Source organism: Pan paniscus, chromosome 6 (assembly GCF_029289425.2).
Source record: "Pan paniscus chromosome 6, NHGRI_mPanPan1-v2.0_pri, whole genome shotgun sequence".
NCBI lineage: Eukaryota > Metazoa > Chordata > Mammalia > Primates > Hominidae > Pan > Pan paniscus.
In genome coordinates this window covers 172,003,571-172,016,467 of record NC_073255.2, presented here as the reverse complement: position 1 = coordinate 172,016,467, position 12,897 = coordinate 172,003,571, and the positions used below count along the sequence as shown (strand labels likewise).

Sequence of the window (12,897 nt, the reverse complement as noted above, 5' to 3'; positions counted from 1 at the left end):
TACACTTTATTTTAGCCCCCCAAACTCACTCAATTTTAATTTGCTTTATGATGGTACTTTTAGGTAAATACCTGATTTGTAATTTACCATTTGTAAGTTTTTACTTAAGCACAGTATAAACCTTTCAAGAACAAACGCTGGTGGGGCATAATTTTCAGCTGTAGATGGGTTTCTCGTTTTGACAGCCCTGATGGCTCTTGGGGCCCTTGGGCTGTTCTGGAGTGTGAGTCGGAGGCTCTAAATCTCCAGAGACTGCAAGTGGCCTCAGGGCAGGGCCCTGCAACTCTTGCTCACGGCTCTTTGCCCAGAATTGACCAAAAGCTCCGCACGTGGTTGGCACTTAATAAGTATTTCTTAGACAAACGAATGAATGAATATTTCTAGAAATAGTCTATACCAGTCCTTTGAATGTAGACCTCTAGGGATTGTTTTTTTAAAACAGTAAGGAAGTCAGGAAAGTGATCATCTTGGCATTAGCAGAAGAGGATGGGGACTGAGAGGCCAGCTGACAGGCCTCCCTTTTCTCTCATCTCAGAGTGGATTGCTCTGGGAGGAGAGTCGCCAGCTTAGACGTAGATGGGGTCATCAAAGTGTGGTCCTTCAACCCCATCATGCAGACCAAAGCATCCTCCATTTCCAAATCACCGCTGCTGTCTTTGGAATGGGCCACCAAACGGGACAGACTGGTGAGTAATGGTGGCCTGTGGGGCCCGCTTTGCTGGCTCAGTGGAGGAATTCCCCAGGGTTCTCCACCGGCTGAGTCAAGACAGCCAAGACAGTTCCCCTCCCTTCTCTCCATTATTGGGGATTCAGGGACACACATCCAGGACTGGCCCAGAAGGCTCCTGTTGTGGGAAGACAGGGAGGTTACCAGATTGACAGATTGAAATGAGCTGCAGGGGGCCTGGAACACACGGCTTCTTCCTGTCTGTGGTGGTCCGCCCTGGGGACCACCTGCCTGACTGCTGTCCCTCCGTTTGTCTGTGTTTCCAGCTGCAGTTTCAGTGGGCGCCCTCCCGTGCCAGGCCCCACGGGAAGTGGCTTCCGCTGGTGAGGGGCTGGTGTTCTATTTTGTGGTTCCCATGGGTCTTATTGTCCCCAGGAATAGTACAGTGTTCTTCCCTCTGGATTTTATATTTGAGATAGGACTTGTAGTTAAGGAGGTAAAATTGCCTTGCTGTTTTTTCTTTTACTTCATTTGTGGGGATCATACCACATAGCCCAAGATGCAAACCCTGTTTTTCTATGATTTTTGGCAGCTGAAGGGATTATCCTCATGGATGAGGACCTCAGGGCTTGCCCTGTGCCAGCGCCAGTTTGCCAAGTGAATGCCGAGGTCACACTCCACCTAATATTCCTGTGAGACACCCTCAGACCTGGGCTGCTTCTGGCACTTTCCTCTGGCACTATTATTATCTTTGAAGCTCTTCACCAAATAAGTCACAAGTTCCTGAAGGCAAGGATAGCCCCTTTTATTTTTTTTTCTGGAGGTCTTTACAGACCCAGAGCCAGAGCTGTCCCCTGAAAAGGCAAATGGGAGTCACCCAGGCCCTGTGGCAGCCGAAGCGAGTACGCTGGGAGGGGTGCTGGGCAGACCAAGAGTGGGAAGGAAGGGTTCCAACAGCTGGGGTTTCAAACTGAAGAAAGGGAGGATCAGAGGGCCTCATTCACCAGCCAGAACATTTCCATATGTGTCCAAGGTGACGCGTCTCTCCCATTCCACAGATACTTTTTGTGGTTTTGCTTAGAAGTTCAAGGTCAGCTCTCATGTCTTTGTTTAATTTTAAAGTGAGGCTCATTGTAGCCAGATTTCCCCTGAACTGCCTGGATGCATAGAGGAGGGGCCTCACCCCCGCAGCCTGCCCAGCCTCACCCCCTCTGGAGATCCTCCCTGACTCAGCCTCACTCCATGCTATCCTTCCCACCTCCCGCCCCTTGTCATTCCAGCTCTTGCTGGGCAGTGGTGTGGGAACAGTGCGTCTCTATGACACGGAAGCCAAGAAGAATCTCTGTGAAATCAATATCAACGACGACATGCCCAGGTGAACTGGAACCTACCCCCCACCATCAAGGCCGCAGGCTGCCAAGTGTGGTCCGCGGGGCTGGTCCTTTCCCAAGCCTAATGCCCCATCTCCCGTGCAGGATCCAGCCTCAGGACCAAAGTGCACCCTCCCTCTGTGGGCAGGCGGAGGGTCTGACCCAGGCCCATGTGTGTTGCAGAATCCTGTCTCTTGCGTGCAGCCCCAACGGGGCCTCTTTCGTCTGTTCGGCAGCAGCTCCGAGCCTCACTTCCCAGGTGGACTTCTCAGCACCAGACATCGGCAGCAAGGGCATGAACCAGGTTCCTGGCAGGCTGCTGCTGTGGGACACGAAAACCATGAAGCAGCAGGTACGGGCCTGCCCTGTGGCTCTCTCTGGGGCCAGGCACACACTCTGCATTCCCCTGGGTTTCTGAAGAGCCTCTTCCCTCTTTTTGCTTTGGTCTCCTCAGATTTTTAATAAAGTTTTGAGTGTTGAAAAGTAGTGTACTCCAACTGGGCAGATTGTTAGTGACATGTCATTCAGAATTGTGCCACAAACTTAGAAGACACCCAGAACCTACCAGAGGGCCCCTGTGGTTGATTTTTTAGGAGAGGACTCGTGCCTCCCTCTGACATACTGTTAACTTAAAATTGTATGAGAATTTTAGCAGCAGCAGCCAGCAGTAGCAAGGACACATACAGATTCGTAAGAAGCGAGGTGACCAGACAGCCTGTGAACTTGTTCCCAGGGGACCTGGGCACCACCTCAGAGCCAAGGACCCCTTCCTTCAAGACAGTAATAGATGCTGCAGCTGCCACCCTGAGCCCCAGAGAGATTGAATGATGCTAAACTCAGCTTCCAAGGCAGTGCTACTTCTTATTAAAATGATTCGTTTCACTGCTTACAAGTCATATGGCCTTTATGTTGAACACATTGTTTCCTGATGCTGCTGGAAGCTCAAGGCTCCTGCTTTCAGTTGGTTCCTGTTCCAGATGTTCAGTTTGTTCTGTTCTGCATCTGCCTGTAGAAGTGGTCTGTGTTCCCTTTGGGTCTGTCAGACCTCTCAGGCCCGTCAGAGTCACACTCGAATTCTTGACCTCCACCCCTTGCCACATCCATCCCTCCCCTCATAATTTTCCTCACTTTGGCAAATGTGCCTCACTTAGAAATTGGGGATCTTGGCCAGGAGCAGTTGCTCATGCCTGTAATCCCAGCACTTTGGGAAGCTGAGGCAGATGGATTGCTTGAGGCCAGGAGTTCAAGTCCAGCCTGGGCAATGTAGTGAGCCCTTGTCTCTACAAAAAACTTAAAAATTAGCCAGGTGTGGTGGTGCTCACTTGTAGTCCCAGCTACTTGGGAGGCTGAGGCAAGAGAATTGCTTGAGCCTGGGAGGTGGAGGCTGCAGTGAGCTGATGTGGTGCCACTGCATTCCAGCCTGGGTGACAGAGTGAGACCCTGTCTCAAAAAAAAAAAAACAAAAACAAACACAACAGAAATTGGGGTTCTTCCCAGACCTGTCTTTTTCCCTCTGCTCACACAGTCAGTCCATAAGCAAATGCTGCCAGTGTGTTTCCAGTCTGACCACTTCTCTGCATTTCCAGGGACATACTCTAGACCTATCTCTCGTGCCCCTCCCTGCCCACTGTCCTCTCCACCAGTTTAATTCAATTCCTCTTAGTTCATAGCATCTTGTATTTTCCTCCAAAGTTCTTATTACAATTTGTAATTATATGTTTACTTGTGATTTTCAAGTTTTTAATTAGACATTGAATACATACAAAAGCATATTGAAATCATAGGTGTATAGTATAATGAGAAGAAAAGCAGTACAGTGAGCACCCACAGACCCATCACAGTTTATACAGAACATCACCAATACTTTTTAGCTCTTGTGTAGCCCTTCCCAGTCTTGGTCTTTTTCCCTTCCAGAGAGAACCTGTCTTGAATTTTGTCATACTGTTGCCTTACTTTTTTTTTTTTTTTTTTTTTTTTGAGATGGAGTCTTGCTCTGTCACCCAGGCTGGAGTGCAGCGGCACAATCTCTGCTCAGCACAACATCCGCCTCCTGAGTTCAAGCAATTCTTCTGCCTCAACCTCCTGAGTAGCTGGGATTACAGGTGCCCACCACCACACCCAGCTAATTTTTTGTATTTTTAGTAGAAATGGGGTTTCACCATGTTGGCCAGGTCTCGAACTCCTGACCTCAGGTGATCCACCCACCTGGGCTTCCCAAAGTACTAGGATTACAGGCATGAGCCACTGCACCCAGCCTGCCTTACATTTAAAAAATTACTTTATCATGTCAATTACTATACATCCCTAAACAACCGAATTTTTGTTTTGCAGGTTTTCTGACTCCATATGAATAAACCACAGTATATGTGTTTTTCTAGAATAGCTTCTTGTATTCCAGGCTGAACACTGCTTCCCTAACCTTGTGACTTGGTCCATCCTCTGGCTGCCTTTGCTGAGACCGGGACATTAGCTCTCCATGTAATTGGCATTCCTTTGTTGTCTTTTCTCTCTGGCTGCTTTTAAAATCTTATCTGGCTCTCTGGATGTGGATTTTCTGGTTCTTAACTTTTGAAATTAATTTTTTTTGAAGTTTTGCTTGGGATTTGTTTTCTGAATCAGAGGATTTGTGTCTGTTCAATTCTGGAAAATTCTCAGTCATCATTTTTTCCAGTATTGCGGTTCTCTGATCATCTCTTGCCTTCTGGAACTCCCATTCCATATGTGTTAGAACTTGCCTCTTCCTCTTTTTTGTTTCACTTTGCTGCATTCTTGATAATAGTTTCTTCAGATCCATCAGTTTGCTAATCTCTCCTCTACTATATCTAATCTTCTGTTTCATCTATTTATTAGGATGGTAATTTCAGTTATTGTATTTCTCATTTTTAGAAGCTCACCTTCATTTTTTAAAACCTGCTTTGTCGTGTTTATAGTCTCTCATTTTTACCCATATTTTCAATTCCTTATTTTATTTTGTTGAACAATTGAATGTGCTTGTATGTTCTCATTATAAATCTAATGTCTGAAGTCTTTGTGGGTCTGATTCTGCTCTGTTGTCTCTGTGGGTGCTGGCTCCTTTTGCCTTATTTTCCTGTTTCTTATGAATTGTGATCATGGTGTTTCTTGGGCCAGTATCTCTGAGAATATTTTGAGGCCTGGGTTGGAGGTGCATTTCTTTGGATTTGCATTAATTTTTGCCAGGTTCCTCCCACGTGAGGGCTAGTTTGTGGTTATGAATTTGCAGGGAGGTAAGTTTTCTTGTTATCCCTTTCTGTGAGGTAGGTTTATTTCTAGTTCATTCCTGCACTGAAGGTATAGCTCTTTGGAGTCTCAGCTCCATGTGACGGTTTCTTATCGCCTGACCTTGGGCAGATCACACATTGTTGTCTCCAGGCTCCTGAGCTCTTCATGGGTAGCAGAATGGGAACTTGAGTCATCTGGATCTGATTAATTCCCCATAGTGAAAGCCGGCTTTGGAGTGCACTGGTTCTCTGCGTTCTTGCTTTCTCTTAGTTGTGGCCCTAGAGGATTCTTTTATTTGCTAGCTCAGTACTCTGTGTGTATTTTAAATAACATTCTATCTTGCATTTTTAATTTCAGGAGGATTATTTAGTGTTCCCAGGGTTTCATATTGTTTGAAATGATAGTGTTCATTAATTATGTAATTAATAGACCTTATGTTCTATGAGGTGGTTTTGTTTGCTACTATATTTCTAAGTGTTTCTTTGGGGAGCCATAGGGCAGGTTTATTAGTGTTGTCTGTCATCAAAGGCAGTTGATGAAGTGTTATTTTCTGAGGGCATAAGACTTTTCAATGAGAATTTGCTTGGAATGCATTCTGGGTGAAGTGTAGGTTGCTAAGATATGTATTATTTCTTTTATAATGGAGCAAGCATGGATTATCATTTCTCTATGGAAACCAGAATGTATATAGGCACAGAGAACTTGTTCTCAAAAGAGCACAGAAGGTCACTGGCACAGCACTTTGGCAAAGGCTCAGATCTACATTTCCAGATTACATAAGGGAGGAGCTGGTGGAAAACCCAGTCTGGGGCACCTGTCTGCATTGGAATAAGCAGCGTGCCTGGGCTGAGTGAAGATCTGCTACTGGCATTTTTGTTTTGTTTCAATAGCTCCAGTTCTCCCTGGATCCAGAACCCATTGCTATCAACTGTACAGCCTTCAATCACAACGGGAACCTGCTGGTCACAGGGGCAGCTGATGGCGTCATCCGGCTGTTTGGTATGCAAGTGTGCTCATAGCAATCCTTGATCTCCTTAGATCTCCCAGGCAATTCTTTTGCCGACGTTGGATTTTTTTGCCAGCTGGGCTAGAGGCTTTTGCAAAACCCTGACTTCAGATGCATGTACTAGAGCTTAACTTTGGTCAACGTTTTCAAAACACCCACCGTAATAAACTCGCCCATAGTTAGTGTCAATAGACATGGGAGGGGGTGGAGCTCAGCGGTCCTTGAGTCTTGAGTTGTTCCATCTGAGTCCTTGTCACCCATGTGAAATACAGGAGGGCATACAAGAGTACTGCTGTCCTACCTACTTGCTGTGGGTAGTTGATTCTCAAAAGCATCAGAACAGTGCTCCTTAACCAGAGGCATACATCAGAATCACCTGGCATGCTGTGTACAAATCCCCAGGTTGGGCTCTGTCCCCAGGAGACATCCCCAGAGCCTGGGCTGGGGCAAGGCAACTGTATCTTTAGGGGATTCCCAGGGCACATGGGGAAGTTACAGAGGGCAGTTTCTCAGGTGTCTTCCTAGACTTAGGGCTCCCCAGGTGAGCTCCCCCCAGGGACTCCTGAGCCTCACTTCTGACCTGGTGAAAGAAGCTGCCTCTGAGGCTCAGAAGCAGCCTGACTTCTTGGGCAGGGGCAGCTTTATGGCGCTCATTGGGTCCTGGGTGCCTGCCCTTGGCTTCCAGAACAGCTGTCAGCCTGAGTAGAGGGTGAGGGGGCCTCCTGCTGCAGGTAGATTCCTTCTGCAGAGCCCTGGCCAGGATGTGAGTGGCGGTGTCTCATTGCCTCAGACATGCAGCAGCATGAGTGCGCGATGAGCTGGAGGGCCCACTACGGGGAGGTCTACTCTGTGGAGTTCAGCTATGATGAGAACACCGTGTACAGCATCGGCGAGGACGGGAAGGTAGGCGGCTGCAGGATTCAGATAAGAGAGCACCGGGATGACATGTGGGCCGGCTGCAGTTTGTGGCCATACCTGTTACTAGCTCTGCAACCTGGGGCCTCTTTTTGCAGCTTTGTTATCTGTAGAATAGGGATAAACTAGTAATTCGTCTTACAATCTTTGCGAGGTTTTAGTGAGTTCAGTGGGAGTTGGCTATTCTTATGAAAGGAAGTACCAAAAATTACTCATCTTACCATAGATGGATCTGTGGGGTCTGGATTTAGGGCTGAGTTTGCTTTGCTGGGCTTGGTAATGAGTGGTCCCAGGACCACTCATGGATGTGTAGTTTGCTGAGTGGCTGGGGACAGCTTCTTAGATGTGTAAAGACCCCAGCAGAGCCCAAAGATGTAAACAAGAAGCCAGAAAAAAAGGAAAAGTACATGCCTCTGGTAGATTCCTTCTGTGGAGGGTTAGGAACTAGGAATAGTGACCGCCTCAGAGGGGGAGCTGGCAGGGGCAGAGATGGGAGAAGGATGCCCTTTCCATGTGTGCCTGCCTGGACTTTTGGGATTGGACACTGTCTATCTTTTTATCCCTTGAAAGGAGTAACTACAAAATAAATTCTTCATTTGAAAAGTTTGGGAAGGGACTTTTACATTAAAGCTCGACTTCCTTGTTATGTGGGATGCTCAGTGAAGAGGTGGTCACAGCCAAGTATCCTGTCCGTAGGGTAGGCTAAGGGATGATGTCTGCTATGATAAGAAGCTGAGTTTATAATGGCATCGCCCAGTGTTCAATTGATTATATGCCTGAAACACTGGAAATATATGTGGACTTTGTCCTCTGTACCTTGTTCCTAGGATAGAAAAATCTAGTTGGGGTCTAACTCTGATAATAATAATAATAATAATATGTCACTTGAAGCATTCCTCCTGCTTGAGAGACCAGGAATCCAGGCAAAGCCACTTGCTGTCCCTTTTCCTCTCCTAGGGTCAGGCCAGAGAGAAAGAGAAGGGTTGGACTTTAATGTGAGGTTGCTGCCTCTTTTTCTAGATTTTCTTCCCTAAAAAATGCTTAAATCATGTTGACCAGAGATAGGACCTGTAGACCTCTCACCCACTTTTCTGCCTCTGGCACTTGAAAGGCTTTTCAAGGATGTCAGCATTGTGGCTGGGGGAGGCGGGTCGCCCTCGCCAGCCTCTGCTCTGGGGTGGGTCCTGGCTCTTCCTTGAGGCCTGCATTGGCCAGCTCCGCTGCGAGCACCCTGCTTGTGCCCTGTGACTGCAGTTCATCCAGTGGAACATCCACAAGAGTGGCCTCAAGGTATCCGAGTACAGCCTCCCCTCAGATGCCACGGGCCCCTTTGTGCTGTCTGGATACAGCGGCTACAAGCAGGTTCAAGTCCCCAGGGGCCGACTCTTCGCTTTTGACTCGGAGGGAAATTACATGCTGACATGTTCTGCCACAGGCGGCGTCATCTACAAGGTAACTGATGGTTGGGGGTGGGAGGTAGTGGTATTGTGGTGGGCAGGGGTTCCTCCCTGGAGGTCTGGGCCATGGCTACTGAGTGAGGCCCTCTACCCCGAGCTGCATGGCTGTGGAGATGCCTTTGACAAAGGATCGCTGGCTAGCTAGTGCTGGGGTTCAGTGGAGAGCCATGTTTCTGCACTAACTGAAGGCTCCCCTGTGGCCAGCACTGTTCTGGGTGCGGCAGGCTGGCCCCCCCGCAGGAGAGAGCTGCCCGAGGCCCTGCTCTCCTACAGCTTGCATTCCCCAGTATGGGACGTGAACCTTCAACAAATAAGCAGATTCATGAGCACCTGTCAGGTAGTGAGAAGTGATGCCGTAGTGAGAACAACCAGTGTGCGTGCAAGAGGCACCAGCCCACAGCAAGTTCAAGGCAGCTGAGAAAATGCCTTTTTTTAAGGAGCCGCTCAGGGACTTGTTTTCCACTTCAGATGGACCAGCTATAGTTGGGAAAGTGCAAGCATTTCCTGGTTCAAAAAGTTAAACAGACTTTCTGGAAAGGTGGGCATGTGTGTCTGGCCTCAGGCACATCCTCAGGTAGGCCACTGAAAGTGGATCAAGTGTGTGTAACTGGTGTTTGCTGACACCTCCTCCTCTTTCCTGTCCTCTTGCAGCTGGGTGGCGATGAGAAGGTTCTGGAGAGCTGCTTGAGCCTAGGTGGCCACCGAGCCCCTGTGGTCACCGTGGACTGGAGCACTGCCATGGACTGTGGGACCTGCCTCACCGCCTCCATGGATGGCAAGATCAAGCTGACCACCCTCCTGGCCCATAAAGCCTGATGACTTGCCCCAAGGGCCACCCGAGGAAGCAGTATTATCTGCGGTGGGGGGAGGAGATATAGGACAGGAAAACCACGTGCTCCACTCCAGCTCCCTGCCAGTGCAGTGACTCTGCAGGGAAAGACTGGCAAGGAGGCTCAGGCACTTCCATCTGCGGTGACTGGAATGGGACCCACGTGGAGTAGGTGGCATATGCTTCCCAGAGACTGGTATTGTGGCTGTGCCAGGAGTACATGTGAGACTATGGGAGGAAAGCTCCGGAAGAAGGAGAAACATTGCGGTGGCTACTGTGTTGGCCCAGTAGAAATTGACAGTATTTTGTATATATGTGCCCATTTTTCTTTTTCTTTTTTAAAAAAAGAGAATACTCTTGTGGTCCCCTGATGTCTCTTTCTAGGATGTGTGTCACTTTGCTTCAGTGACAGCCCTCCCACCCAGCCTGGCTCTGCTGGCCCCGAACTGAACCTCTCCAGGCTCTCCTGTTGCTTTGCCATGGAGCCAGGTCAGCTCTCTGTCTGTTCTGCTGGGTAACAAGGTTTGGCAGTTCCTGTTTCTCTGGGCTTAAGTCAAGGCCACAGAGTTCTTTTTCTTCCCTGAAAGCTGGCAGCTTTTGTTACAGAAGATTCTCAGGATGAAGGCAGGGGCTGAGGCCTCTGCTTCTGGCTGCCCCTTTCCATCCAGTGGCTGCTGTTTCCCAAGATGGGCTAAGCGTTTCTTATCTGAAATGCTTGGGACAGGAGTGTTACAGATTTTGGATTTTTTCAGACTTTGGAATATTTGCATATATACATAATGAGGTATCTTGGTAGGTCTCATGTCTAAACATGAAATTCATTCATGTTTTATATATACCTTATCCATGTAGCCTGAAGGTAACTCTATACAGTATTTTAAATAATTTTGTACATGAAACAAAGTATTGATTGTGGTCAGGTGTGGTATTTTCCACTTGTGGTGTCATGTTGGTGCTCACAGTTTTGGGGCCGGGCACGGTGGCTCACGTCTGTAATCCCAGCACTTTGGGAGGCCAAGGTGGGTGGATCACTTAAGGTCAGGAGCTTGAGACCAGCCTGGCCAACATGGTGAAACCCCATCTCTACTAAAAATACCAAAATTAGCCAGGCATGGTGGCAGGTGCCTGTAATCCCAGCTACTCTGGAGGCTGGGGCAGGAGAATCACTTGAGCCCAGGAGGCGGAGGTTGCAGTGAGCCGAGATCACGCCACTGGGAGAACCCAGCTCAAAAAAAAAAAAAGTTTTGGGTTATGGAGCATTTTGGATTTTGGATCTTTGGGTTAAGGACGCTCAACCTGTACCTTTTTCATTTGGTGGCTCCTCTCCTTCCTCCAACTGAACATCTTTGTGGAAAGGTGACGGCTGCCTGCACCCACTGCTGGCGAATGGTGAGAAGGTAGAGCAAGGGGGCCAAGTTGCTGCTGGTGGGCACCTGGGGTTCAGGCCGGCCCAACTGTGGCTGAGCCGATCTGTAGCTGAGCTGAGTGTCAACCAGCTGTGTCCACACCCTGCCTGAGGCCTGCCCTCTCCTCCCTGGCTGGGGTGGGACCTTGAAGAGGCATATCTTCCCACTAGGTGAGGAGGAACAAGAGCCTCACTCCCCTTCTCCCTCTTGCCTTTCACAGCTGAGGCAGAGCTTATGGGAGGAGTCACTATGGGAGTGATGGACCTGGGCTTTGGTCTCCAGTGTTTGGCAGGGGCGACCTTATCACTGAGCTGGGGAAGGCGGCTGCCATGAGTCATTTTAAGTCTCTGAGCTCCAGCCCAGTTCTAGGGGCACAAGGCTGGAGTAGGGATACTCCTAGTTACCTGCTTGAGGAAAAGCACAAAGAAATTGGTACCAAAGTCTTGGCTTTGTTCTGGGAGTTGAGGGAAAAGTAGGGAGGTATTTAAGTGGCTTGATTATGAGAAAACACCAGAGACAGTAGTAAATAGTTATTTACCGATTTTTACCCATTTCTACCCTGGTAATCCTCCCTGCAAATGAAGAAAACCAAGACTTCTTTATTTATTATCTTTCCCCATCTGTATTGAAACAGTGATCTTACTTATCTCACCCAGTGACTCTGTAGGACATTTAAAAAGTGGTCATGGGTTTCATTGGAGTGAGAATGGTATTAATGTTTCCTCTTGTCATCTTAAAGTTTTCTCCCCCCTTAATACCATCTCTACAGCTTGCTGAGATGCTTTAAGGATCACAGAGACACAAAGAAGATTTGAACCCTACGCTTCTCCCATCCCACTTCTTACTCCATCCCGGGTGAGCGCTCGTCCTCAAATAAAGCATGTTGGAACTTCCGCTTATCTCTCCTTCCATAGACCTGCTTGGCGTCTGCTTAAGAACCCAAGCAAGACTCTTCCATTGTCTTGGTTGAGGGTGGCATAGAAGAAAACCTCTTTCCCAGTCCCAGCCTCAGTTCCCAGCCCAGGTGTGGACCCTCAGCTCTGGGGAGGGCTGCACCGAGAGCCTTGCAGGTGCACTTCCCCACTTCCTCCCTCTCTTCAGATACCTGCCTCTTCTGCTCCATGGCCTCAGGCCTTGGCTGTGTTCTGGGAGTTGAGGGAAGCATTTGAATGGGGAGGGCCTCATAGCCAGTCCCCATTTAAATGCTTTAGGAGTTCAATGTAATCTTTTGAAGTATGTATACATTGTGGAATACAGACAATGTAGAATGATTAAATCTAGCTAACTGACACGTGCATTACCTCACATGATAAACAGCAGTTTAGCTGTCAGTTAAAAAAAATCCCCCAAACCCCCAAATGCTTTGGGTGCTGACTCTAATCTGTGCAAATCACACAGTTCAGATTCCTGACCCCTGCCTGGGGCGGGGAGCATCTCTCCCTTCAAATAGCTCTTTTCAGCTGGCTACGGAAAGAGGTTTTAAGGAGAGAAATGTGCAAGGGGTGGTTCTGTTAAAGAAAAACTTAGTCAATGACACACATTAAAGTACAGTAGACTACTATCTTGATAGGTATAGGAACCACTGCAATGGAGTCTTGCATGTGGGAGAGATTGGGCTCAATTCCGAATACAGCGTGCACAGTGGGAATTCATAGCCAAGGAGCAGGGTGGAGGTCTGTGAATAGAAAATTACTAAGAGGAGCCATCAGGGTAAGAGAGATTCTGGTGAAACTGACCTAACAGGACTCTTGCTGAATACAGGCTAGGGCGATAGGCCACTCGGGGATGGTGGAGGGTGAGGAGCCTGATAAGGCTTGGAGGGTGATCAGATACCGAGGGGAAAGGGGTTTTTGCTAAGACTGGATTTTACAAGGAAGTGCACAGACGGGCCTTGCAGAACACTCAGAAGCCTGACCGAAGCTTGGACTAGTAAAGCCTCTTTGTCAGTTCCAATTGCCAAGGATTTTTTTTGTTTGTTTCCATAAGTGGCAAGGCAGAATAGCCAAG

The 12,897-nt window shown here is 48.3% G+C and overlaps 1 protein-coding gene across 6 annotated transcripts in view; it reads left to right on the top strand.

The window, feature by feature from the left end:
* Positions 1 to 12,897, top strand: part of WDR91 (WD repeat domain 91) — a 45,802-nt gene that overhangs the window by 15,960 nt on the left and 16,945 nt on the right. For 2 of the 6 annotated variants that reach the window (XM_008966000.5, XM_063606110.1), the window contains exons 9-15: positions 536 to 686; positions 1,948 to 2,042; positions 2,143 to 2,389; positions 6,168 to 6,276; positions 7,032 to 7,186; positions 8,453 to 8,650; positions 9,307 to 11,745. In XM_008966000.5, coding sequence (XP_008964248.3) covers positions 536 to 686; positions 1,948 to 2,042; positions 2,143 to 2,389; positions 6,168 to 6,276; positions 7,032 to 7,186; positions 8,453 to 8,650; positions 9,307 to 9,471 — 1,120 coding nt within the window. In that variant the 3' untranslated portion in view covers positions 9,472 to 11,745. The remainder of the gene's footprint in view (positions 1 to 535; positions 687 to 1,947; positions 2,043 to 2,142; positions 2,390 to 6,167; positions 6,277 to 7,031; positions 7,187 to 8,452; positions 8,651 to 9,306; positions 11,746 to 12,897) is intronic. The other 4 variants (XM_063606111.1, XM_008966001.5, XM_008966002.5 and 1 more) reach the window with 4 other exon arrangements.